Source organism: Sceloporus occidentalis, unplaced genomic scaffold (genome assembly GCF_023333645.1).
Source record: "Sceloporus occidentalis isolate IW3139 unplaced genomic scaffold, rSceOcc1.0.p SCAF_14, whole genome shotgun sequence".
NCBI classification, from domain to species: Eukaryota; Metazoa; Chordata; class Lepidosauria; order Squamata; family Phrynosomatidae; genus Sceloporus; species Sceloporus occidentalis.
In genome coordinates, this window is record NW_028316994.1 from 7728062 (window position 1) to 7753928 (window position 25867).

At 42.8% G+C, this 25867-nt stretch overlaps 1 protein-coding gene across 13 annotated transcripts in view; it reads right to left on the reverse strand.

The window, feature by feature from the left end:
• Positions 1 to 2966: 2966 nt before the first annotated feature.
• Positions 2967 to 25867, reverse strand: part of LOC149303734 (myosin-10-like) — a 70662-nt gene continuing 47761 nt past the window's right edge. For 8 of the 13 annotated variants that reach the window (XM_089479999.1, XM_089479995.1, XM_089479993.1 and 5 more), the window contains 15 exons: positions 25016 to 25222; positions 24439 to 24543; positions 23353 to 23505; positions 22119 to 22367; positions 20382 to 20594; positions 19729 to 19941; positions 18869 to 19030; positions 18066 to 18194; positions 17233 to 17321; positions 15572 to 15695; positions 15134 to 15342; positions 14149 to 14257; positions 12516 to 12688; positions 10811 to 10834; positions 2967 to 6274 (listed from right to left, as the gene is read on the reverse strand). In XM_089479999.1, the coding sequence (XP_089336125.1) occupies positions 6085 to 6274; positions 10811 to 10834; positions 12516 to 12688; positions 14149 to 14257; positions 15134 to 15342; positions 15572 to 15695; positions 17233 to 17321; positions 18066 to 18194; positions 18869 to 19030; positions 19729 to 19941; positions 20382 to 20594; positions 22119 to 22367; positions 23353 to 23505; positions 24439 to 24543; positions 25016 to 25222 (2349 nt within the window). In that variant the 3' untranslated portion in view covers positions 2967 to 6084. The remainder of the gene's footprint in view (positions 6275 to 10810; positions 10835 to 12515; positions 12689 to 14148; positions 14258 to 15133; positions 15343 to 15571; positions 15696 to 17232; positions 17322 to 18065; positions 18195 to 18868; positions 19031 to 19728; positions 19942 to 20381; positions 20595 to 22118; positions 22368 to 23352; positions 23506 to 24438; positions 24544 to 25015; positions 25223 to 25867) is intronic. The other 5 variants (XM_089480000.1, XM_089480002.1, XM_089479998.1 and 2 more) reach the window with 1 other exon arrangement.

A 25867-nucleotide genomic window follows, 5' to 3' on the forward strand; every position in this document is an offset into this window, starting at 1 on the left:
ATTTCCTGGCATCATCATCGTCTTTCCCAGTGATCCATGTCTTCCCATTATATGGCCCAAGTATGTCAGCCTCAGTTTAATCATTTTGGCTTCTAATAATAACAACATTTATTTATATCCTGACTCTCTACAAAATGCAATCAGGGCAGCTTACAAAGATTAAAAATATCTTCTAAGGAGTTCTCTGGCTTTATATGTCCCCAGACCCATTTGGCTTTTTGGCTGTCCATGGCATCCTCAGCACTCTTCTCCAGCACCACTTCTCAAAGGAGTTGATTTTCCTTCTGTCTGCTTCTATTACGATCCATCTCTCATCCCTACATGGAGATGGGGGATACTGTGGCTTGGACGATCCTAACTTTAGTACTACAGTTGTGAATCCTTACTCATCCAGTAGCTTTTCTAGTTCTTTCATTGCTGCCTTTCCCATTTCTAATCTTATTGCTTGACCGCAGACACCATTCCAATCAATATTTGATTCTAAGTAAGAAAATTCTTTATTTCAATTTCCTCTTTGTCTAGCTTGAATTTATGTCTCTTCTATGGTTCATAATTGTTGTTTTATGCTTAGCATGAATCCTCCCTTTGCACTTTCCTCTTTAACCTTCCTTAGCAACTTTTCCAAGTCTGTGATGTCTTTCACTATTATCGGTATCGTCTATGTACCTTAGGTTGTTGTTATTTCTTCTTCTTACCTTCACTCCTTTTTCTGATTCTAGCTCTTTTTCCCTTTCGGCAGAAAGAGGCTGTGGCATTCACCTGTATCTTTTTAAAATGCTGAAGAGATGGTGCGAGAGGGGTGACGCTCAGTAGGAGAAAGGAGAAGGCCCAGGTGGTTTTTAAAATTAAAATTTCAATTTTTAATTAATTAAAAAACATGCAATTGCTGCATATTCAATGACATACCTTTGTTTTAGGGCAGATGCTTATAAATATGTGTTTGCGACCTGGGAAACCATCATGGGATCCCTATGGAGAGCCAGGCACTCCCTTATCAGCTCCAAGTGACCCTATTTGGCAGAAACAGGCCCGATCAATCCTATTGTCACACATTTGCAGCTCATTTTAAAATGACCCAGGTTCAGCTTGAGTTGTTGAAAAAGTGCAAAGGTAGTTTGCACAGAGCAGAGGGTAGAGCAAAGGGCAAAATCTCTCACTTCCCAGCAGGATCAGGTGAAAGCAAACTGCCACAGCCTCTCCTAGTTTGAGTGTTCTTCCTCATTATTAACTTATTGTCATCTTGACCACAACTCTGATGTTGCTTGGCCACATGTGTCCCAGTTTTCCTCCGTGAAATGTTGGCAAGTAGGGTACCATGTCATCACCCAGTATCCCTCCATCCTGCTTCTCCTCTTGGCTGTTGCAGCTCAGGCCAAGTGAGGAGAGGGAAGAAGGCCCAAGGTGAAAGAGCAGCATCCTCCATGTGTGTTGTCTCCCCGCTCATAGAGATGGACGGATGGGGCTTGGAGAGGCAAGCCACAAAGGCTAGCAATAATTGTGATGGGAAGGCCTTGCCCTACTGCACTGCATGCCAAAGCTGAAAGCTACATTGCGCATAAGAGGAAGTTATAGTGTAGCAGATTGCATAGTGTACCCAGGTTCAAATGATGTTGGCCAAAAAATAAGCAAAATAAACCCAGGTCCAAAACACACTGCAGAAAAAATCCAGTCCGAGACCGCTTTGACAACCTTGGCTCAATGCTAGGGAATTCTGGGAAGTAGTTTTGTGAGACCTTTAGCCTTCTCTGTCAGAGAGCTCTGGTGCCGCAATAACTACAATTCCGAGGATTCCCTACCACTGGGCCAGAGCAGTTAAAGCTGATGCAAAGTGGATTATTTCTGCATTGTGTCTGGGACCCAAGTTGTTATCTCGACTAGTGCTTTCCTGGACTACAACTCCCAGAATCTCAGAACCAGTTTGGTCACACTGGCCATGCAACAAGGAACGAGTCTCCTTTGAGGAAAAGAGGTGTACCAAAATTAAAGCATTGAGCAATGTCTAGTCCGGCAGGGTGGGAATCATGTGGACTTCCAGATATTATTGGACTTCCAACAGCCAGTATTCCTCATAATTGGCTATGCTGTGTAGGTTTGCTGGGATTTGGAGTCCCAACACAAACTGGAAAGAGGCATATTCCCATTCCTTGTCCCAAACTCTACACAAGTCTGGCTTGGCATCATGATTTTTTTTTTTTTAATGATGCCTTGCTGATCCTAGAAACTGTAGCCGAAAAAAATTAACTTCTCCAAGCTCTGGACCTAGGTGAGGAGAGATTTTGTTGCTGTGAACAGAGTAGGGCTCCACAAATGTCTTGTTAGTCCACGTTATAGTCTTGCAAATGTGGATTTGAAGAAGTGATTTCTAAGAAAAGCAAAGAACAGAGGCAAATACAGTCAGCCCTCCATATCCACAGATTCTTCATCCATGCAGTGTCATCCACGTCTTGAAAATTACACACACACACACCCCAAAAAGCAAACCCTGATTTTCCACAAGGGACACCATTTTACTATGCCTTTGTATTTAATGGGACTTCAACATCTATGGATTTTGATATCTACAGGGATCCTGGAACAAAACCGCAGTGGATACCAAGGGCCCACTGTATACTCCGATACGAATGATCAAGTGTTTCTAAAAATGTTAGGCACAGTGCTATGAATGTCTCATGATACGCAAGGAACCAGGCTAGTCTAAGACAGTGGTTCCCAACCATGAGTTCTCAGATATTTTTGGATTTAAAATCCCATCGTTGAAAGCTGCTATCAGTGCACAACTTGAGGACACAATTTAGAAATGTTGCTTTTTTTGACTACAGCTTCCAAAATGCCTCAGTCAACATTACCAACAGTGATGCTAGCTGGAAGATTCTGGTACCGGTAAATTATCAGTAATGAACATTTCAAAAAACAAAAACAAATCAGTAACAACTCCAAATAATTTTGCACACAGCAGACTAGTAATCTGAGATGACCTTTTAATAGAAGACATACTTTTTCTTAAAAAGTATTCTTTTTTTCCTTTATTTTATATTTTTTTAACAAAAAAGGAGCAGGATAATTGCTATGGCCCTTTACATCAGGATAAGAATTTCCAAACAGATCCAAGCAGCAAGGGGTGGGGGTGGGTTGGTGTGGGTAGGAAGGAAGAAGAGACAGATTTAAATTGTTTTAAAAAATACAAACCCCCTGGGTTTGAGGGGAAAAAACAAATCAAATTGTTCAGAAGAAAATACTTTTGTTAGAAACAAATACAAATAATAATAATATGACAGAATAAAAACAAATTAAGACAAGAAACCACCATGCAAAACATAATAATCATATTTATATAGATAGCGAAGGCAGGCCCACCCCCTGAGCCAGTTCCTGAATTGAGAAGAGCAGACACTTCTGGGTGTTTTGACTAGGAGTCCAAGCTAGGATTTGCAAACTCTTCACGCTGAAGTCTTTTAAGTGCAGGGTTTGGATGGGCTTTTCTTGCCCGCCTGCTGCTGGCTTACAAAAGGTGCACACGGCTGATTAGATCCAAAGTTTATACTGAGATAATGAATATAAAACACTCTGAAACACTAAAGTGCTATGTAAGTGCTCGATATTACTAGATCTGCAATTCCATCTGCCTTTAACCAGGAGGAAGCTGCTTTGAGCGTCAACGATCTTGCTTCTCAGTAAACATGCATAGGACTGGACTGCAAATTCTCAAACTCTGGGCACACAGGTCAAAGGCATTTCATTGTCATATAGCCTTGCGCCAAAGTGTGGGCACCATCATTGAGGAATTAAGATCAATGCCAAAGTGAGGTGGGGTGAATTCCACAGCCCCTGGTTAAGTATAGGCTCTCAAACTGCCACGGTTTCATCTGGTGACAAGGGCTACTTTGGGGAAGCAGCGGCAGCAGCAGCAACAGCCTCCTAAGATGTGCAACTGCAGCAAGAGATAGTTGTGTCATTTTTAATGTGATAGTATATGTGTCTCCCACACATGCTAGTTACCTACGTGCTGGGGAGTAAAGTCACATGTGAAGCAATGCTAAGTCTCCAGAATGAGCAAAGCAAAGTCATTGTTCCTAGGACAGGTGAAGGTGCGCAGGTCAGAATATGTAGCAAGCACAGTGTCTGGAACCTGCTTGTGTCAAACTTGGGAGGTTCCCCCAGCTCCATTAAGGAGGGTTACAGCCAGTCGGAGATTTAAAACTCTCCCCAAACTGTCTCCTGATGCTAAAAAAAACAAAACCCAAAGGGAGCCTAGAAGCAGCTGCTGAGGTCTCGCACAACTCTCCATATTCTGCTAACCTCACAGGCCTGGCTCTGACAGCAAATTCCAACTAGAGTGGGCCCCCTGAATCAAAGTAAATTGCCTAAGTGTTGATTTGTGGCTCAGAATTTTGATTCAATGAGTCTGACTGTGGTTGAAACTAGCAACTTGATTCAGGCCACAGCATGGCAAGTTATGCATCAAAGAAGTCCTGATTCTAGGTAAATCACTTATTTTACAATGTTTGCTCCAGTGCCCACCTTATTCAAAGCCTGTTTTGATTTTTTTTTATTTAATGTGGGTCCTTTTTTTTCTAGGACACTTGCACTTTCATTTTGATAAATAGACAAAAGTAACAGAGGGGCAAAAGCAGAGGACCACAATGTGAGGGGTGAGTAGCTACTGCTACAGGAAAACAGCAGTCACTGCTTCAAAACAGTATAGGCTGCTGCAGACACAACTTGGATATTTTCAAATGTATTTTATATGTTAAGAGGACTAGAAGCTACTTTTCTTTCGGAAGGAAAGAAAATGTAAACTTAATTTTTAGAGAACTCAAATTCTGTGTGAGATGCAATACAGAATTCTACACATGTGCAATCAGACAAGATGGAACGGGTTAAGATATGCTATACCATCAGGCCTGACTTTACTGTTGAATCTACACAGTTTGCAAATCCTAACTTCTTCATCATAGGGTTGCTGTTGTTTTTAAATTATCACCATAGCAGGTTTGGGGATGAGGTAGGGGTGGGTCAGAGATAACAGAGAGAAATCAAAGTGCTTTTGGCTGCTGGCAACGATATGCAGAGATGGTGGAATCCAGGTCCAAGTCCAAAACAGGAGAGGGCAGGCTGAGATGAATGGCTTCCAGTTCATTCCTCATGTTTTACCCAAGGTCTGGGCAGGTGCAAGAGGCAGGTGGAGGCTCCAAATAGCTCCAGCAAGCTCAGGTGTGTATGCTGGAAGGAACAGCCTTCCAGAGATGATAGAAAATTCCACATAATCTTCATGTGAAGGAACTTGAGGACCTTCTCAAGCCCCTTTGAGGAGCAGAGAATGAGAGGTAAAAAGGAGACTTTGCAACTGAGGTGCAGTAGAGTGACATGAGGAGATGGAGCAGAACAGAAGGCACCTCAGATGCAGCTCCCTCTCAGAGCTGGGCAAATGGGCCACAATGGAAGGAGAAACAAAAATGGCTACCCCCAACTGGAGGTATCTTTATTTGAGGGCAAGGCAAGGGAATAGTGGAAGCCAAGCTCATAAAAGTTATTTCTGGGTTGTAGTTCCCCCCCAAAAAAACCTTTTATGAGCTCTAATCTAGTTTAAACAGCCACTTGTACCCATGAAGCAGCTGCAGTGCTGGATGGGTCCAGACAAGCCCCAAGCCAGCTTTGCTGCCCAGTCTTCAATATTTTTTTAGTTATTTACTTATTTAAAGACGTTCAGACTAGAGCTGGGAAGGAAGAGGGAAAAGAAGAAAGGCGGAGGGAAGTTGCAAGAGCAATGCTAGCTTTCTCAGTTGGGAATTACTTCTTCAATCTAGTAAAAATCCCAACCCCACCTCACCATAGAACCTACCTCCTCCTCATTTTTCACCCCTCAGGGGTGGTCGATATTAAAGTGCAGGTTGATACAAGGAGGAGTTGCCCTCAAAGAGCTGGGAGACCTTTGAAAGAGGAGCTGAGGTTGCCCATGGGATGGGGGGATGATGTGTTTTTATTGTTTTGTATAAAGTATCAGATAATGTATAAGGTTGCCCCCCTTTTCCCCTCTTCCTCCACCCCTTTCCCCCAAGATCCAACCCACCCACCTAGGCTTTAGCCTCAATCAGTCTGGGCTGGCTCATCAACCGGGGGAGCTGGCTGTGGCCCCTGGGAAGGCATCAGGGGCTGGGAGGGCTGGTGGTTGGTGGATGGGGAGTCACTCTCCGGGTCTTCGGTCTCCTCATCCGAGACGCCGTCAAGGCGGAAAACCTGCCGCACGGTTCGGGTGGTGAAGCTCAGTGGTGTGCGTCTGTCACGGAGGGTGAAGGAAGAAAGAGAAACGGCATTTATACCACGGCACTCAGCCTCTGCTAGCTCCCTGCTTATAGAGGGAAGTATACTGCGAAAAACAAAACTCCCAGCCATATTTAATTTCGGGGGTGAGCAAAGTGTGGTCCTCTACCCTTCTATGCTACTCTTTTCCTCCCCTTCCTCAAAAGGGGAGTGAGATATTTAATTGCCTTCAAGAGCCTCAGTTCATATTTAAACATAACTACAGAACCCTCCTTGTGCTGTTTGATGTAATTTAAAAAAACAAAAAAAACCTATTTTTCAAAATTAGAAATTGACTGCTGAGTTTTGGAGAATTTTTGGCAGTCCATGTGGCCATCAGAGGGCCCTAGGACAGGCTGCTAGCCCCCAGACCCATCCCTGTTCTAATCGCTCCTTGTCTACTCCATAAAGTGAGATTGGAGAAGGGTAAAGCTTCTCTCTTAAATTGGCACCTCTTCTATTGGAGTCCTTGCTGTTTCTCAGGAAGGTTGGAGAATTCCCAAATGTTCAGTTTACAACACTGGGGCCTGAATTCAATTGCTAACCTTTTCAGCTAGACCCACTGAATTGCTGAAATCCCTTGCGTGAGCGCCTTTAGGCCTAGATCTGCCACATTCAACCTAGATCTGCCACATTCAACCACTTAAAAACGGCCAAAGCTAGGCAAAGCAGGGCACATGCCACACAGATGCAGGAGAGAAACAGCAACCCATTCACGGAGCTTCCCAGCCAACGGCAGATTGTAGTTTGATACTGGAAGTTCAATCTAGATGGTTTTATTGATTCTCCTACTCATCCTGTTTCATGGGGGAGATAAAGAAATGTGATATTGAAGCTCTAGCTCAGTGGTTCTCAACCTTTCTAATGCTGCAACCTTTTAATACTGTTCCTCATGTTGTGGTGATTCCCCAGATAGAGGAGCAGTGTCTCAGTTCCTAAGACTATCCGAAATAAGTGTTTTTCAATGGTCTTAGGCAACCCTTGTGAAAGGGTCGTTTGAAACTCGAAATGGTTCACGGCGCACAGGCTGAGAACCGCTGCTCTAGCTACTTCTTCTAGTCTTCTTTTGCACTGCAGAACCATTATGAACAACTGGACATGGAATTTAGAGCCCTTGCTCCACAAGGTACAGTGAAGTAGTGTATTTGACAAGGGCTGTCCCCTTGGGACAAGAGCATTTTGTCATATTGACTCAGAAGTCAGTTCCTGTCAAATCAGGTGCCCAAAACTTTAATTGCAAACAACTTCTTTAAGGTTTTCCTTCTAACGCAGGAAGCAAGGCAGTGAACTGTTGTAGGGTAGGGGGCCACATTAACCCCACAGGATACCCTGGTGGGCCATAATCCACTGAAATTCATACACTTAAGTGGCATTACCAGGGAACCATATTTTTCCTTTTAATAAGCAGAACTATTGCATGGATGTTTTGCTATAATGATTCCATCACAGAAAATTTAAGGAGCTATAACTAATAAATTTACTTGATCTGGTACTTGAATCCAATAATGAAGATGGAAGCCAATTTCAACAAAGCTAGATTTACTGAAGAGCCTACTGTGTTTTTTAACAATAAAGTGTTGGTTTTGGTGATAATGATGCTGAAGAAAAAAATAATTACTGAACTGGGTGTCATACTAGTACATATACAAGGAGATCTTGCATTACCTTTGAGACTAACTGAAAGACAGAAGTTCATAGCATGAGCTTTCATAGCAACACAGACTGCTATATAGATTGTATGCCATAGGCAGGTTTACACTTTTATATTTGTTTTTATGTACAGCGCTGTGCAAATCTACAGCGCTACATAAATAAAGAATAATAATAATAATAATATAGGTCTGTCTTTGGATTTTCTACTCCACCAAATGCATCTGAGGAAGTAGGCGCAGTCTGAGAAAGCTCATGCTACCAACTTTCATCTTTCAGTTAGTCTCAAAGGTGCTGCAAGATCTCTTTACATACTGATTTTCCAGACTGACACATCTAGATCTTTGAATACACTTGCATACGTGCTTCAATCTGTAGAAGTCGTCTTATTGAGTAATCTACTCAGGCTCAAGCAATTTTTAAGTGATCCATAAAAAAAAAAAGAACAAAAACAACAACAACAAAAAATCCCAAATACAGAAAAAGCCACTTAAAAAAAAACATCTGAATATTGCAAATTGTATACTAGCATTGTCATCACAACCAAATGGGGCCCAGGGACATCCCCACAAAGGGCAATATCTCCCTCTCTTCTACATTGAATGGAGCATCAATCCTAGATGCTTTTAAGTTTGGATAACTTTTTTGAATTTCAAAAAAAAAAAAAACCGAGCACAAGTATAAGATTGCACATTGACTGCATTAGTGCCAAAGAGAGAAGCATTTATTCCTCCCCCAGGTAAGAAGGAGCATTGCTATCTGGAGAGCACTTCTTTCTCTCCTAGCACCCTCAGCTGAGCTGGAGGACTTGTTCTCCCACTTTTAAAAGGCCCTAGTGTAGCCACAGGTACACCACACTTACTGAGGATATAGCAGCCTGGAATGGACAGCACAAACCTAACATGTTTTTTAAAAAACCCACACTATCTAGGAGAGGTGCAGTACGAAGCTCATATCAACAGCAAGCGCCCCCACAGTGCAAGCATTCCCCTCCCTCCTGCTACAAAAGCGTTTTCCTGACTCGGGAAAGTCAGAGTTGCCAAAAATACCAAGCAAGCACTTCTGATCTTTCCTCTTAGGGCCAAAACAGACACAGCAGGGGGAGGTGGACAGCCGAATCTTACCTTTAAGCTTCCACATGCTTCAAAGCAATGGAAGGAACCCTATTTTGCTTTCCTTGTCCATGATATTATAAGCAGCTTTGGAGAGTTTTAATTCAAGGAAACAACAGAAGGGGAACGAGGTAAACATTTACCTCCTCCACTTGAAAAAAACCCAGAAGAATTAGTCCACAGAAGTTGGAGCTGGTTATAAGGACCATGTAACTCCCCCTATTGAAGCAGCTTCACTGGCTACCTGTCCATTTCTGGGCAGAATTCAAATAATGATTACAACCTTTAAAGCCCTACATGCCTTGGGTTCAGCAGCAGCTTAGCAATAGCAGTTTCTAAGCAGTTTACAACTGTAAGCTAATTGCCCCCAACAAGATGGGTACTAATTTTAGCAACCTCAGAAGGATGCCAGGCTGAGTCAACCCTGAGCCCTGGGCTGGAATCAAACTCACAACCTTGTGGTTTGTGAGTGAGTGGCTGCAGTATTGGCATTTAACCATTGCACCACCAGGGTTCAGACTGTATCTCCCCAAACATGCCTGAGTTCTAAGATTTATGGGGGAAAGGTTTCTCTCATTCCCATCACCTTTACAGGTGTGGTTGTTGAAAACACAGAAGAGAGCCTTCTCAGTGTCTACTCCCAGACTGTGGAACTTCCTCCCAAAGGAGTTTTAGTATGCCCCTTCCCTGTTCTCTTTCTGCCAGCAGGTTAAGAACTTTTTTTATTTAAGGCAGGCCATTGAGTGATTTTTAATCTTATGTCAGAGCAGCAAATAGGACTGTACTTTAGTTTTTTGTTGGTTCTTCGGGCTATGTGGCTATGTTCTAGAAGCGTATATTCCTTACGTTTTGCCAGCATCTGTGGCTGGCGTCTTCAGAGAATAAACTCTTCTAGAACATGGCCACATAGCCCAAAGAACCAACAAAAAACTAAAGTACAGTCCTATTTGCTGCTCTGACATAAGATTAAAAATCAATCAATGGCCTGCCTTAAATAAAAAAAGTTCTTAACCTGCTGGCAGAAAGAGAACAGGGAAGGGGCATACTAAAACTCCTTTGGGAGGAAGTTCCACAGTCTGGCAGTAGACACTGAGAAGGCTCTCTTCTGTGTTTTCAGCAACCAAACAGGTTCACTTTTTTAAAATTCTGTTTATTAGTTATTATCTACTTTTAATCATGCTTTAATTTGTGTTTTATATCTATTTAAAAACTATTTTAACTATGTATTTTTAACAGAACTGATGTTTAATTTTTAAAAAACTTTTTAATTGTAAAGTTTTAGATACATTTTTATTTTCAATTTTGTAAGCTACCTTGGATCCCTTGGCATGAGAAAGGTACAATATAAATTGAATAAATGAATAAGATTTTTGTTGCTGCTGCTGCTGTTATTGTGTGCCTTCAAGTTGTTTCTGACTTATGGAGACCCTAAGGAGACCTTATCATGAGTTTTTCTTGGCAAATTTCTTCAGAGGAGATTTGTCTTTGTCTTCCTCTGAGGCTGAGAGTGTGTGACTTGCCTAAGGCCCTACAGCTAATTTTAAATTTAAAACATAAGTAACAGAGGAGGATCAGACTGTGGACCTCCCATGTCTGGTACGATTCAGCCCTAACTGGGAATAGTGAAGCCAGATGTTTTTGCATTGCAGCTGCACACGCATCCATGCGCATACACCCTGCACACAATCCCATCCCACCCCAAAACTGCACTGCATAGCACACACATGCAGAACAGGGGAGTGAGAACATACTTCCGCTGCCGGCGTTCTAACTTGCTGTTGGGTTGAGAAAAAGATGGAATGTCACACAGAAAGAGAAAGGAAAGACAGGGGATTGGGACAAGTGGGGTGGAGGGGGAGAGAAAGAGATGCAAACATGAAAGAATGACTTGGAAAGAAATTGACACTAAAAGAGGAAGAGGGGAGTATGTTTGTTATCTAGCCCACCTTTCCCTAATCTAGTACCACCCAGATGTGTTGAAATACAACCCCTACATCAGCTCCAGCCAAGGAATGATGGGCAGTGTTGTCCAAAAGTTCTGGAGGCACCAGATTGGGAAAACTTGGGTGAAGCCTTTGGGTGGAAGAATGAAGAACTTAGTGGAGTTACGTGTTTGAGAGTTAGGAATGATAACAGCAAGAATGGTGAATGTGTGCTGCCTGGAATTCAATTCTCATCACTCTCCAGCGCTGGCTACTTTTGAAGACAGCTATTACACCTGCCAGTGGTCTCCAGGCTAAACATACTGAGCCCCCTGAACAATAAATACCTCATAAAACCTGAATTTGCCACTCTTCACCATTTTCACTGCCCTTTTCTGGAAAAAAAACTTCCACGTTGCTGAGATATTTCTTAAATTTGACACAGTACTCCAAATGACATTTGATCATTCTGTTCATTGTGTTAGTAGAATGCTGGATTAAATTAACCTTTGCTCCACTAGGGCTGCTCTTATAAATCTTTCACTGATTTTGGGGTAAGTTGATGTAAATGATTTAATTTTTTTAGTACAGGTGTGTTGTAAAATGTTGTAGCTACGCAGTGTGGCTTGCAAGCCTTTCAGCAGCAGTCCTCTAAGTAACCAGAACAAACCACTGCCAACAGGGAATGATGAAAAGGATCCTTTGTAAGGAGGTAGAAAACAAAAACTACATATACACCCCACTGCAATCCTTTAGGACATCACTGCTTTAAAAATCAGCAGCTTTTTTCCCCGTAACTTCCATTAGAAATCACAGAGATGCCAAAGGACAGAATGGTGCACTCATATAGGCCTGTTACAGACAGCCAAAATAAAGCTGCTTCAAGTCACAGTGGAGGTATGGTGCTTCAATGATGCATGCATCCTAAGGGTCCAGAAGCTGCACCAAAGCCACCATCCAGTCCTTAGGGCTGGAGCGTGGCTTTGGTGCGACTTCTGGACTCTTAGGATGCATGCATCATTGAAACACCATACCTCCATTGTGACTCGAAGCAGCTTTATTTTGGCTGTCTGTAACAGGCCATAGAATCATAGCAGACAGCAGGGTTCAGTTTTTACAAGACGTTCAAGGCTGTGTGCTAGACATTCCCTCTCTGTGGCTTTGACTGGCATATTTTCCCCTAAAACAATATTCTGTAATGCTTAATGTCCAGCTCTCAGGTTTATAGAAATATGAGAATAGCAAAAACAAAAGAATAAAGACAAGGAGTGGAGCATGTAGGGCAACCTTCCAACACTTGGTACTCTGTCAGTCTGTTGAATTCTAAGAGATGTAGTCAAACATATCTGGAGAATACTTGATTGGTGAAAGTCTGGTCTGTGTAGGAATGGGAGGACACATGGGGAGGTACAGCACAGGGTGAATGTCTTCTGCACTAGCCAGGGCTATGAAGTGGTCACAGAGAATTGGGAATCTGGTTCTATATTCAAATTGAACCTGTGGCATGCAGCCTTGCCCACACAGAAACACCCACCTGAGGCGATTTCGCAGGCTAGTGACCTCACGGTTCATGGACTCAGCTGACTCGGTGACATCCTCAAGCTCACGCTGCATGCGACGGCGGCTAGCGTTGGCCCGTGATGCTTCCTCCTCAGCTTCTTCCAGCTGCCGTTTGAGCTGTTTCAGCCGCAGGTGGCCCTTTTCAACCTGCCAGAAAGAGCAAGAGATGGGTGTTGGGGAGAGGCCTACAAGCATAAACTTCAGTAGAAGTTCATCTTCAGAAGCACATAGTCCCACTTGGCCATTTTAGGCCCAAGAGGGGGCCTTTTTCTAAAACAGTAAATGCACAGAAAATGACTTCCTGGGTTGCTTAAAAAGGGTCTTTCCCAGGTCTAAAATGGCAGGGGGAGAATGGGACAAAAATGTACCCACACCCTCAGAGGCCTTTGTTGTTGTTGTTTGCCTTCAAGTTGTTTCCAACTTGTGGTGACCCTAAGGCAAACCTATCATGGGGTTTTCTTGCCAACATTTGTTCAGAGGAGGTTTGCCATTGCCTTCCTTTGAAGCTGAGAGTGTGTGACTTGCCCAAGGTCACCCAGTGGGTTTCATGGCTGAGCTGGGAGTCAAACCTTGGTCTCCAGAGTCATAGCCCAACACTACAAACACTATGTCAGAGGCTTTGAGGGCATTTAAATATAAATATATTTAATTAATTTTCTTATACACTGTAGGAATGTGATGGGATACAGCCTTCGGTATCTGGGAGAGACTAATGTAGCCCCCTTAGCCTTCCACACATAGACAGATGTGTGAGTGTGTGTATTTCAGACATTTGATGAATTTTTTGTAAGATGTTAATAGAGTTTGTCCTATATTTAGGTTTCTTTTCTTGTCTTCCTACCAGGTCTTTAATATTTATGATATCAATGTTTTTGAGTTTTTAGCAATATGATCTTCTAATGAATATTCTAATAGTTCATTTCTCCCCCCCCCCCCCCCGCTGCCTTTCTTTTCTTTTCTGCACAGTCCTTAAGAAGACCTGATGAAATGTGAGGCCTAGCAAACTATTTTCCTGTGCAGCTATAAGTTCTTCTCCCCTCTCTCCTCCCTCTCCATTTCTTCTTTCCTCTAACGGATTACTACACGCTACCATCGTGTCTATTTTTCTTGTGAACTAAAATTAAAAAGCAAAAAAACCTGTCACTAATGTTAAAGATGCAGATTCAGGGAGAAAGGATTAAGACTCGAAGGGATGTTTAGTTTCCACATTTTTATTTATTTATAAGCCTCTGTTTTTGTCAAAGGCCGTCCAAGTGACATAATATCAAATGCTTAGCAAAAACAAAAAGAAAACTTTTTAAACAACATATTTCTTAAATTAAAAAAGATCAGCAGAAATCGGCAAAGGATGAAGTAACGAAGAGATGCCAAGTTTTAAGCCCATCTTGAAGTTGCAACACTTAGTCTGAAAAACTGCTAGCTCATGACGTCTGGGCAAAGGCTTAGAAACGGTGAGAGACAAGTATTTTGCACATGCTCAGAGGCTTTATTTACTAATATTTAACTGTTCTCTCAAGCTGATCTCCCAAGCACTTAAAAACATGCCCAGATTTCAGAAATATAGCAGGGGGTGGGGTGGGAGGAAATAACCTGTATCATTGTCATACCTGATCTTTGTACTGGTCTGCATTCCTCCTCTCTTCATCAACCTGGAGGATCACCTCCTTGAGTTTTTTCTCTGCCCTTCGTACAAGTTTTCCTGACAGGATCCGTTCCCTTAGAAACAGAAAATGTAAGAAGAATCATGATGACAGTGGAGAAAATACTGGATTGTACCCCAAGTTAGACTTAGAATAGGCCTATTGATTTCCATAGGTCTACTCTGAGTTTGATGATATGTGAGTTCAACACATTACTTCTTAAATCTTCATTTATCCATTCCCACTGAAAACTCACTCATCGGCCCAGCAGTCACCTGCAAGAATTTTCCTTTAGCTTCTTCCCTTCTGCATGTTAGCACACAGAATACTTAGCAAGACAAGCAAATACTTGCAAATGTGTGAAGTTTATGAATGGAATTTAATTAAACAAATAAAGGACAGACTAAAGATGTGTGGGAGCTCAAAGTATCCATACACAGTCCTTGGCCATCACTGTATGCCTTCCAACAATACATTCAGCTAGATTAGGCTAAACAACAGTGACTGACTTAAGGAAACCCAGGCAAATTTTCATCTCAGCAGAGGGGTTTGATCTATGGGCCAAATTGGATGAGGCTTCAGATGTGTACTCAGACATTCTGCTCGTTTTTAAATTTTGTTTGTAGTTCAAAGTGGCCTTGGGGAACTGGTGCTGGGGAGGGGACATTTAATTCTTTTCCCTCATGCTGTTTCTCTAATTTAATTTCTCCCCTCATCCTAAAAAAGTCTACTTTTTCCATGGGTTTATCATCCTAGTTTTCCTCAGGTTCAACACTGATCAAATATGGGGAATCTGTGGCACTCCAGATGTCGGACTCCAGTATTAGTCTGAACTAGCACAGCTAATTGTAAGGGATAATGAGAGCTGCAGTTCAGTATCTGGAGGGCCACAGCTTTTCCATATGTCTTCTAACCACTACACTACATGGAGGGAAAGCATAGAGTACTCTACCTGGACTCTTGCTCCAACTGCTCTTCCAGCTGGGCCACTTTGGACTCCAGAGTTGCAATTGCCATCTTGTATTTAGATTTGACAGATGAGTCCATTTCACCCAGCTTGGCCCTCAAGTCTTTGTTCTGGCGCTCAAGCTGCTGCCGGGCATTCTCTGTTTTCTGTGAGAAGCTACGCTCAGCTGCCAACTCTGTGGTGAGCGTCTCTACCTGCAGCAACAGCATAGTGGGGATTAGCAAGAGGTTCCAGCCTGAGATTGGAAACTTTACTTTGTTTCTTGCATTACAGCCGGCAGAATATTCCAGCCAGCACAGTCATGTTGGCTGGGGAATTCTGCCAGTTGTAGACCAAGAAACAAAGTAATGTTTCCATGCTTTCTTTCCAGTACAGAGAACAGGAAAGGGTCAAGGATGGGGTGCTTCAAAAGAGATACCTCACCTGCATGCTTAGCTTACGGTACCGGTCATTCATGAGCTCCATGTTGCTTTGTTCCTCATCCAGCTCTTCTTCCAGTTGACCAATTCTTGCTTCCAGGTGACGCTTCTCATCCAAAAGAGCTGACCTGAAGACACATAAAAGAAATATGTAAGGCAGAAGGTTAGAGGAAAAGTGACTCCTTGGAGAGAGGTTCGGGGAGGAAACCAAGACAACAGCTTTAAGAATGTCACAGGTTGCTTCCATATTAAAGTCCTTTTGGGAACATGAGAGCAAAGTGCATCTTGCAGGCCACATGAGGCCTTTTAGACCCTTAAGTGCAGCCTATCAATCTCCCTCAAATGTGCAGACCCTGCTCCAAATTTGAAAAAAAAAATGTTTGGGTTGATTTTTAAGTTGTTGGGGTTTTTTTTGCTTGAAAGCTGGTCAAAGTCCCGCAAATTGCTTCCAAACGCAGTGGTTTCTCTCAACTCCCCAGAGCCTCCAAAAATCATTTAAAAATCTGACAAAATTGTGGCCCTAAGTGACATGATTCCCCCCTACAGTGTGCTGAAATGTGTCAGTACAGCCAACAGAATGCCAACCCCCCAGCTATTTCTGTTTTAGGGGGTTCTCACAGTCAAACTGAATCAAAATGTAAAAAGAGGTTGCACATGGCATTTAATATATCATGCTATTATACTGCTATGTCCATGCAGTGGCCAAGACCCTTCAATAGCAGGGGTAAGCAACTGTGCAGGAGATAGGGGCCATGCCCACTTGTTCCAGTCACACTGTAAGTGATGTGACACCTCTTCTGGTTGTCATTTTCGGTTGATCTGGCCATTTTAAAAGCATTTGTGAACATGTTGGGAGGTTCTGGGGGGGGGGTTAGTTAAACCACCATATTTGCAAGCTGATTTGGGAACATTTGGGGCCATTTGTAGATAAAATAGTCCAAAAACAGTCCAGAAAAAAGAAAGATTTTGGGAGAGCTCAATGGCTGCAAAAGTGAAGTCTGTGGGTTGCATGCAGCCTTTTTCCATTTTCTCCAGACCATTCTATAATTTTAATTCAGATGTAAGATCCATTCAGTAAAGGCCATTCAGTAAAGGTAATTACAATAGCAGCTTGTAATATCTCCCTCTAATAACTTTTTCTTTAGCATGGCAGAAGCACTGCCAAGCAATATATATTTTACTAACTCCTGGCAATTAGTTTGTATTCTGGCGGGGACAGCTTTTAATAAACAATTCAGTCTAATCTTTTCCCATTTCACTATAAAAAGCTGAAAAGCAGAAAATGAGGGGAATTAAAAATTAAAGATACTCTCCCAGATGAAATTTCTAATTAGTGTCACAAACGGGTTTATCTACATTGAAGAGAAGACAGTAGAACAGCATCTTAAAATTTCAAAAGTTCTCACAGATCAGTATGAAAGAAGGACATAAGGTCACAGATACGCAAATCAATGCAATGTCAACAGCAATGTTGGGATTATCTGCAAACAGGAAGCAAATCAACTGTGGCAATTCTAGGTTTAGAATTCAATGTAGACAGAATATAATTTGATTAAATTACCCAAAAATAAAGTTTAATCAGAATAATGCCATCAAAATCAAAAGTAGCAGCACAGGTGGGAATGTATCTCAAACAAGACAAGGGTGATGTATCTGTGAACTCACTTGCCACTGTTCCCATTGGCCAGCTCATCTGCCAGGTCATCCCGCTCTTGTTGCGCCTGCCTCTTGGCTCGTTCTGATGCTGCCAAGTCCTAAAAGAGCAGCAAAGGATGGATTGAACATGGAGGAGAAGAGCCCAAAATTTTATGGCAGAATCCTGATTTCTCTCCCTCTCTTTCTCAAACATACACAAAACAGAGGAGAGAGAGAGAGAGTTTTCCATATTTCCCCAGTAGATTCAGTTCTACTGATGGTTTCCTTTTGGTTGCAATACTGGAGTGGCCAAACTAGGTTTCTCTCTGTAACTGCATACACACATATATTTATTTTCTCCCCAATCGCATGAAGAGCTATTGAAGGGGCAGCAAATCTCCTCTGGATTTGCCCCCTAATCCTCTCCTGCAAGTTGAGCTCAAGACCAGCAGAGACTCTGTTTAAAACATAGCAGATGCAAGAGAAATGGTAATAAAATCCAGAATGGATTCACCATCCTCACAGTGGCAAATCCAACAAGTTCCCTCGTGTTACATTAAGCCTGGGAGATAAATGCCTCTCCTATCCAGATGTTCAACATCCTATAGCTTAGAGCCCTTTCAGAACAATAGCATTGCTATGATTGCACTTGAACTACCATAGCAACATCCTCTGGATTTGCAGGTTAGGTAGGAGTATTAAGAATTCTTAACAAGAGAATTCTAGTTCTAGAATGCTAATTCTAGTTCTAGAATTCAAACTACATATCCCAGGATTAAAGAGGATGCAGCCAAAGCAGCTGAAGTGGAATCATAGTGCTTAACTGCACTGTACAAAAGAGCCCTTAGAGTGTTAACCCTTACCTCCTGCAGCTGCAGCAATTCTGCCTCTAGGTTCTTCAACTTCTTTTCACTCTCACGAGACTGGATGAAGATTTCCTCCCGGGCTGCCCTGGCCTCTTCTACTTCACGCCAAAGCTCTTTCATCTGGGCCTCAAATTAGAAAGGAGAGAAATGTCAGACAGCACAGATTCATGTCCAGGTCCTATCCAAAGGAAATAAATGAGGTTGATCATTCTCTTCTGCTCCCTAAGAACTGTATGATAAACCCATAGTCCCCATGCCCTACTGTAAGCCTGAGTACAGGAAACTCAAATCATTGCATATTCTTCTCCTTTTAACCAGTTCTTTTCACTTCCTTCTCACACACCAGTTGACTCCTTTAAGGCCAGTTGTGCACTGTAGGGATCAGTCCTCCCGTAACCTTTACAGTGCATCATTGAAATCACTATATGAATGAATAATAGAAAGCTGCCTTATTCCTAGCTTCTTCAAGCTAGTGTTTTGGAGTTACATTTCAAGGCATCTGAAGGGCCCAAGTTCAGGGGCTGGGTGGCCATCTATTGGGAGTTCTTTGATTGTCTATCCTTGCATGACAGAGGATTGGACTGGATGGTTATCTCTTCCAACTCTATGATTCTAGGGTTGGCTACCTTATACTGTCAAGACCATCAGTTCATCTATCTCAGTATCACTGAGACTAGCAGCTGTTACAAGCTTGCAGGCAAGAATCTTTCCTAGCCTAATCTAGAGATGTTGGGGCTTGAATACCCAAGAAGCACACATGCATAACATATATCCCCTTCCCACTGCTTGCATTCAGATACCTGCAACTTGCGGAGCTGTTTCCCTGCCTCGTCCCGTCCCTTGTTAGCAGCATCCAGCTGTGCCAATGCCTCTTGGAGATCAAGCTCCAGCTTTTTTCGGGCAGCAAGCGCTTGGGTCCGTTGTTTCCTTTCAGCATCCAACTCAGCCTCCAACTCCCGCACCTATCAATAGCAGCAACAGGAGAAAGTTTCAAGACCTAGAATCTCTTTCCTTAAAAGGTAGCCCTACTCATCATTCTGGGATTCATAGGGAATTTTCCGAGGGGAACTGTGGTGCTTCACATCTTTTTCCAGCTGGAAAATAAGCTCTGCTTATTATGCACATCCAGTTACCCTCACACTCCCCTTCCCTTCTTTGCTATTTTCTTTTACCACCAGATAAATACTAATGGAAGCAGGCTTTTTTTAAAAATCATCTTTTAGAGCTCAGAAGAGCAACATGAACAGTCCAGTGGGTAACTGTGCAGGGTGTAGGGCCAATTTTTGTTCTGACCCTGCCCCCAGACTGCACCAGCACATCTAGGCACACTGGAAGGGACATCACATCATTCTGAGATGGCATTTTGGCTGATGAATGGACTACATACAGACTTTGGTGGGTTGGAGAGGCATTAAGACACACTACTGTGTTTATATTCAACACAGTTTCAGGTGGGGTGAGGTCAGATTATTTTTGGAAAGGGGAGAGATTTGGGGACAACAACAAGTGAGGTTTTGGGCTGCATGTGGCCCATGGCCCACAATTTCTTACCCTGGTCTTTTTCTGCCTGCTACTTTACCTGCTACTCTGCTTGAGCCAAGGCATCTAAGGGTTGGACCTAGGCAATAGGCCCCTGAGCCCTGTCAAGCCCACTCCTCACCTGCTTGCTGAGCAGTTTCTTCTTGTCATCATTGGCATCATCGCGGCTCTGCAGCTCCCTCTCATGCTGTGCCTTCAGGGCCTGCATGTTGACCTCCAAGCGCAGCTTCCCATCCTCTGTGGCCTGAAGTTCATCTTCTAGTTCCTCCAGTTGGGCTCGCATCTCTTGCACTTGCTGTTCCAAGGCCCGCTTGGAGCGCTCCAGCTCATGTACCTGATTCAAAACAGAAAGAATGAGAGGAATAGAATAGAATTTACAAACAGGGCAGTGTGTGTGTTCTGGATTTTAAAAAAAATAATACGTTGCATAGAATTTCCATTAAAAACTGCAGATAGCAAGAACCAGCTCAGAAAAGGCATTTTCATTTTTGTTACATACACAAAGAATATCCCCTTATTAAGCTAGCTGAGATACACATTCACGTCACTGAAAAACAAATTAGGTTTGTTGCTTCACTAAAAAGCACTGTTTTAAAAAACAGATTACTGTATTTAATCAGACTGCAATAGCAGTGCTTACACTCTCTCTGGGAGGGAATAAGGCTCTGAAAAGGCAAAGAAAAGGATCTGATTTCTTAGCCATGTTTTGCATCACTCTGTCACCCACACTCTCTATTTCAGGAAAAGCCACCAGGTGTGTCCAGGTGTACTTACATTCTTCCCAACATCATCCTTGGAGCTGACCAGGTCATCCATTTCTGCTCGGAGCTGCTTGTTTTGCCTTTCTAGCTCCTCCCGTACCTCTAGAGCTTCTTCCAGGGCACGGCTCAGCGAAAGCACCTTAGTCTCTTTCTCACGGGCATCAGCTTCAGCTCGGTCTCTTTCCTCAGCATAGCGGGCAGAGATCAGCTTCTCTTCGGCCAACATCTGTTAGAAAACAAAACAAGGTTTAGCAAAACAAGGTTTAGCTAACATCCAAACCCACACACACCAATCCCATGGTCCTTAGAGAAGCAGGTTTTTAACAGAGGAGTTTCAAAATTAAGTATTTTCTTCAGGCTGACCTCAAATTTTGAAATGTTAGGTATGACAGATTCAGTAGACCAAGGATGAATAATCATGGCCTGCAAGCCTCTTGTGGTTCCCAAGTCCTGTTGTGCTTCTGCATGCCTCCTCCACATTGCTGCTACCTCATTATACTTCCCACATACACACAAACACACACAGACTGAATGGAGCAGCAATTTTTGCTGACTCCATGCTGCTAATAACATAGAACACTTCTACAGCTACTAAAGCTCCCTCAACAGTCCTCCAAAGCCCTTCAAAATCCTCATTTCTTCTTTAAAAAAGGTACCTCCTTTTTGAGCAATTTCTCCTCACAACCACACAAAGCCCCCCAAACATGTGAAAATACACAAAAATGCCTCCGTCCAACCCCACAAGCACCCCAGAACCATATACTACCCTAAATATCTTGTTTTCCTCTACAGTCCCTCTCAAAATGGCAATAGGAAGTGATGAGCCATGATTTCCTCTCACTAGTCTAAAAACAGCAGAGAAGAAAATAGAGATATTCAGGTGTGCTGTGGGTGGCCTATGGAAAAATTGCCCCTTGGCCCTTATGCACTTGCCAACCCCTGAAGTTGAGGGAGCAGAGAGAACTTACCTCCTCTGGCCAAATACCCCCAAACAGTTACCATTACTACTACTTTACACTGCTAATGGCTATGTTTTTTCACACTTCCATCTGACATATCTGTCACCTCTGGCTATCAAGCGGAGTCCCAATGGGGACATCAGGTTAAAAAAAAAAAGATTTGGATCTTGCACTAGAGGCATAAATAGGAAGGCAGGCAGGTGTCTGACTTGAGAAGGCAATTTAGAGGGAAACCATCCAAGAGGAAGAGAGGCCATCTGTTGTGAGGGGGATCATTCCAAGGTACAAGTGAGAAAGTGTTTTAAAATTAAGGGATATTTTGGGACAAGGAAGGAATTCAGGAGAGCTTTGAGAAGCTCTCTTTCATTTTGAGATAGCCAGAGTCATTTATGAAGTGAATTTGATGAGGAGGGGGAAGGAGGAGGTGCATCAATTGTCCTCAGCTGTAGAGAAGAGGTGTAGGACAGAACCTGGAAATGTTACTTACAGTTGGTCCTCTGTATTAAGCTATCCACGGCTTGAAAAATATTCCTCCAAGAAACAAATCCAAAAAGCAAACCTTCATTTTGCCATTTTATATAGGGGACACCATTTTACTATATCATTGTATATAATGGGACTTCGTGCACTGTGGTATCCACAAGGGTCCTGGAACAAAACCCAGTAGATACCAAGGGCCGACTGTATTTTGGGATTCAAATCCTAGAAATCCCCAGAAGGCGTGGTCACAGGAGGGAGAAATGTAGCTCAGGCTGGCACAAAGACTTCATAAGGGAAAAAGTAAGCCTCACCTGATCGAATTTCTTCTGTTTTTTCTCCAGTGCTGAGACCACTTGGCGCTGCTGATCAAGGGCCACAGTGACATCGTCCAGCTCCTGCTGCAGACGGGTTCGCCCTTTCTCCAGCTTGTCGCAGGCCTGGACCCGTTCTTCATAGCGCAAGGAGAGGGCCTCCAGCTCTTTGGCTGCCCGGCGTCGAGCTTCCTCTATTGACTCAGCTACTCCAGCATCTTCCTCCAGCTTTTTCTTAGTCTCCATCACCTGGAAAAATTGCCAGAGGAAGGTTACACAATGCTCTGTGCATGTACTACATGCATACGCACACAACACACTATATAAGTTGAAAAACTGGAAGCCATATTTATGACAAGCTTGTTGCTGAAAGGAGACATTCAGCTCCTCTACCACTGTGACTATGCCTGCTCTCTTTCTTTCCGTCATATGCTGACAATGCAAAAGAACCACTGAAGAAAAACATGATTAGCATGTGTTTATCCAGATATCATCTTTTGTTTTCTTTTGTTATAATTTTTACCATGCTTCCAACAAATGCCTGGATGGAAAAGGAGGGTGGGCAGTCTCTCCCTCTTACTCCACACAGCAGCGATGCATTTTCCACACATTGCATCTCAACTGAAGCACTACTAATTTAAAGACATAGCAAAACTTTTCCAGGCTTTGGTGCCAGGAAGGAGGTGGGCAACAAAGAAAACCCCCACTTTTTCTCTTTGTGGGGCTTTAGAAAAAGAGCTCTGGCAGAACCAGGCCAGGATTTACACTTTTAGAATCAAATCACTGAAAACAGAGAAGGGTAAGCCCTGATGTTTTAAAGTTTTCCCTTCAGTACACAAATAAAGCAATTTATCTAAGATAATCAAAACAGTGGCAAAATACTCTATAACGTGTCTACAGCATGGAAACTTTCAAAACAAAACAAAACACTACAACTCCCAGAATTCCCCACCCAGTATGCATCACAGAAACCATGTTCAGACCTTTTAAAATTTTATTTTTTAAAAAACTAATCCCCCATAAACCTCCAGCCAGCATACAGCATACTATCAGGGCGCTTATGGGGGGGTTAGTTCAAAAAAGAAAGTTTTAAAAGCTCTGGGCATGGTTTATGCAATGCACACAACCCCCACTAGAGCATTAACACCAGAATGGTTTTTTGCTCTTTTTTTTCCAGGCACGGCTGACTTTGGGATAAGTTTGCCATCTTTCTGCCTTCTTCTTTCTGTCCCACCTGCTGCTGCAAGCTCTGCATTTGGCGAGTGAAGTTGGCCTTGGCTGCCTCCTCTTCCTCCAGCTGCTCTAGCAGGGCTCCTTTTTCCTCTTCCAGTTGCCGGACCCGAGAGCTCAGATTCAGCTTTTGCCGTGTTTCTTCTTGGAGAAGTTCCTGAAATTGGGAAGCGGGAGGAGGAGAGGGAGAGAAAGATAAAAAGCATATGTACTGGAGACTAAATCTGTTCTTCTTGGCTTGTGAATAGGATCACCAGATCAATTTACCTTCCTCTGTTAAGTTTTTTTTAAAACTACAACTTTTAGACTCCCCTAACCAACATGGCCACTGTCTACTGGGAGTTATTGTTCAAATCAATTACTTTCCCAAGTTCTGATTAGGACACTGTCAGCAGTTTGGCCACAGAATTCTTGCTCCTGATCCCAAAATTATGTTATAGGTTTCCAGAGGAGGCCGAAGAGTGCCTGTTCTTCCTAGTGTCTGGATGCTTTTGGAGAAGGGATGTGCAAAGAGACATGCAGCCCCCAGGGCCATTTTTGTGATCCTTAGGGCTCCCCAGGTGTCAAAAAAAATGTTTTGGAATAAAATGCCCTCAAATCTCCTTTGGGAATATAGGGTGCATTTTCACCACATCTGGGGTTGCTCAGGCCATTTTAGCCTGAGCAAAGGCCTTTTGTAAAAAAAGAAAAAGAGGAAAGAAAAATGGTAATAAACTTGGGGGGCATTTGGGGGCAAAGAATCTAGTTGTGTGTGTTTTTTTTACAGTGAGGCAGTGGGTGGGGGTTCCCCCAAGCTCTCTCTCTGTGTGCATATGTGCCTGCAAGTCAACTGTTCACACAAAAAAACTGTGACTCAGATTCATCCTATGAATCTGCACCTACATTTGAATAAAAATTAATATTCTATGGGCTGAAACAGGACAGTCAATCCATTGCTCTTCTTCACCATCCTCTCCCTTAAACCACTAAAGAAATTCACAATATTTGCCCTCTGAGAGAAAAAAAGTAAATACTGCATCCCTTCCTATACAAAGTATATATCTTTCCACAGTGTTCAACTTTCTCCCGTGGTTTTATGTTTGTCGCATACCTGAGTATCTTGCAGGTGGGATTCCACACTGGCGAGGTCTTTGGCAAGCTTTATGGTCTTGGACTCAGCACTTCCCAGGGTACCAGAGACTCCATCGAGCTCATTCTGTTTCCAGCAGATGGCCAAAGACAAACCAAAAATGAAGTCAAAATGCATCGGAGAAAATTGAATATCAGCCTCTCACAAATGGAAAGCTGGGGTTACAATAATAATTGTATTACATGCATCTATCATGCACAAAAGGACCTCAGATTGATTCAGAATGTTACACCTTAATAAGTTTAATTTTCTATTAAGATAATTCACCTAAAAATCACAGTATTTGCAGCACTGTTAATTATACAGATATGTGTAAGATAAAATCAGAGTAATGAAAACTGTGCAAATCCATAAAAATCAGAGAGCTAGTTTAGTGCAAATTCATTAAAGCAGCATTTATGGATATACAGGAATCAAAAATACAATAGACAAGATTACTTAAGAACCTGGAAAAGATGTTTAGGGTGTAGGAAAAGGCAGTCTGAAGTGCAACTGCTTTCTAACGGCACTTCTCCCTCTCTCACGCCTCCACACTCACCTGCAGCTTCGCCAGCCTCTCAACCAGCTCAGTCTTGGTTCTTTCACTTTCAGCAGCTCGGAGCTGCAGCTCTTGGACTTGGCCCTCCAGTTTCTTGCGCCGCTGCTCTGACTCTAGCTTGGCTGCTTGCAGAAGTTTCACCTCCTTTTGCATCTCCGCATTTTCCCCTTCTAGAGCTTGCTTGGTTTTCTCCAAGTTACCCTTGAACTGGCAACAACAGAGAGATGGAAGTGAGATTTTACAATGTCCTAGCTCTAAGGGCCTCCCCATTTATTAAGCCTATGAAGGCCACAATCCTAAACAAACCATACTTTTGAGTGAGTCCTACTGAAATTCGAGATGACTTAGTTCAGAGGAAATCTGCTCAGGATTGTGTTGGTGAATTCAAACACTTCCTCCATTTATTTAAAGATATTTTAACCCTATTTTCCAACCAAAGAAAATTCCTAGTACATTTACAAAAACAATTACGATAGTTCCTGAACTCAAGCTTGAAACTGAACACTGGTATCAGAGAAGACTCAGGAGCTCAAACTACACACTCTCCCACATTTTGAATCTTTAAATCTTACTCACACATCCCTACAATCCACTCCAAAATCCAGCAGTCCTTATGCATGGAGCAAGACAGGGGGAATCTCTGACCCTCTGAAGACTTTGGAGTTCAACTCCCAGGGGCCCTAACTATCATGATGGCCGAAGGTGACTTGGGAAGCGGCACCTTGGGAGAAAATTGAAATACAACACTCCAGTGCCAACAGGAAACTTGCCATCCGCAAATCTGAGCTTCCACAGACAGCAAGCCCAGGCTTTTTCAATGGGCACACATGCATGTGTGTCCATTGAAAAGAA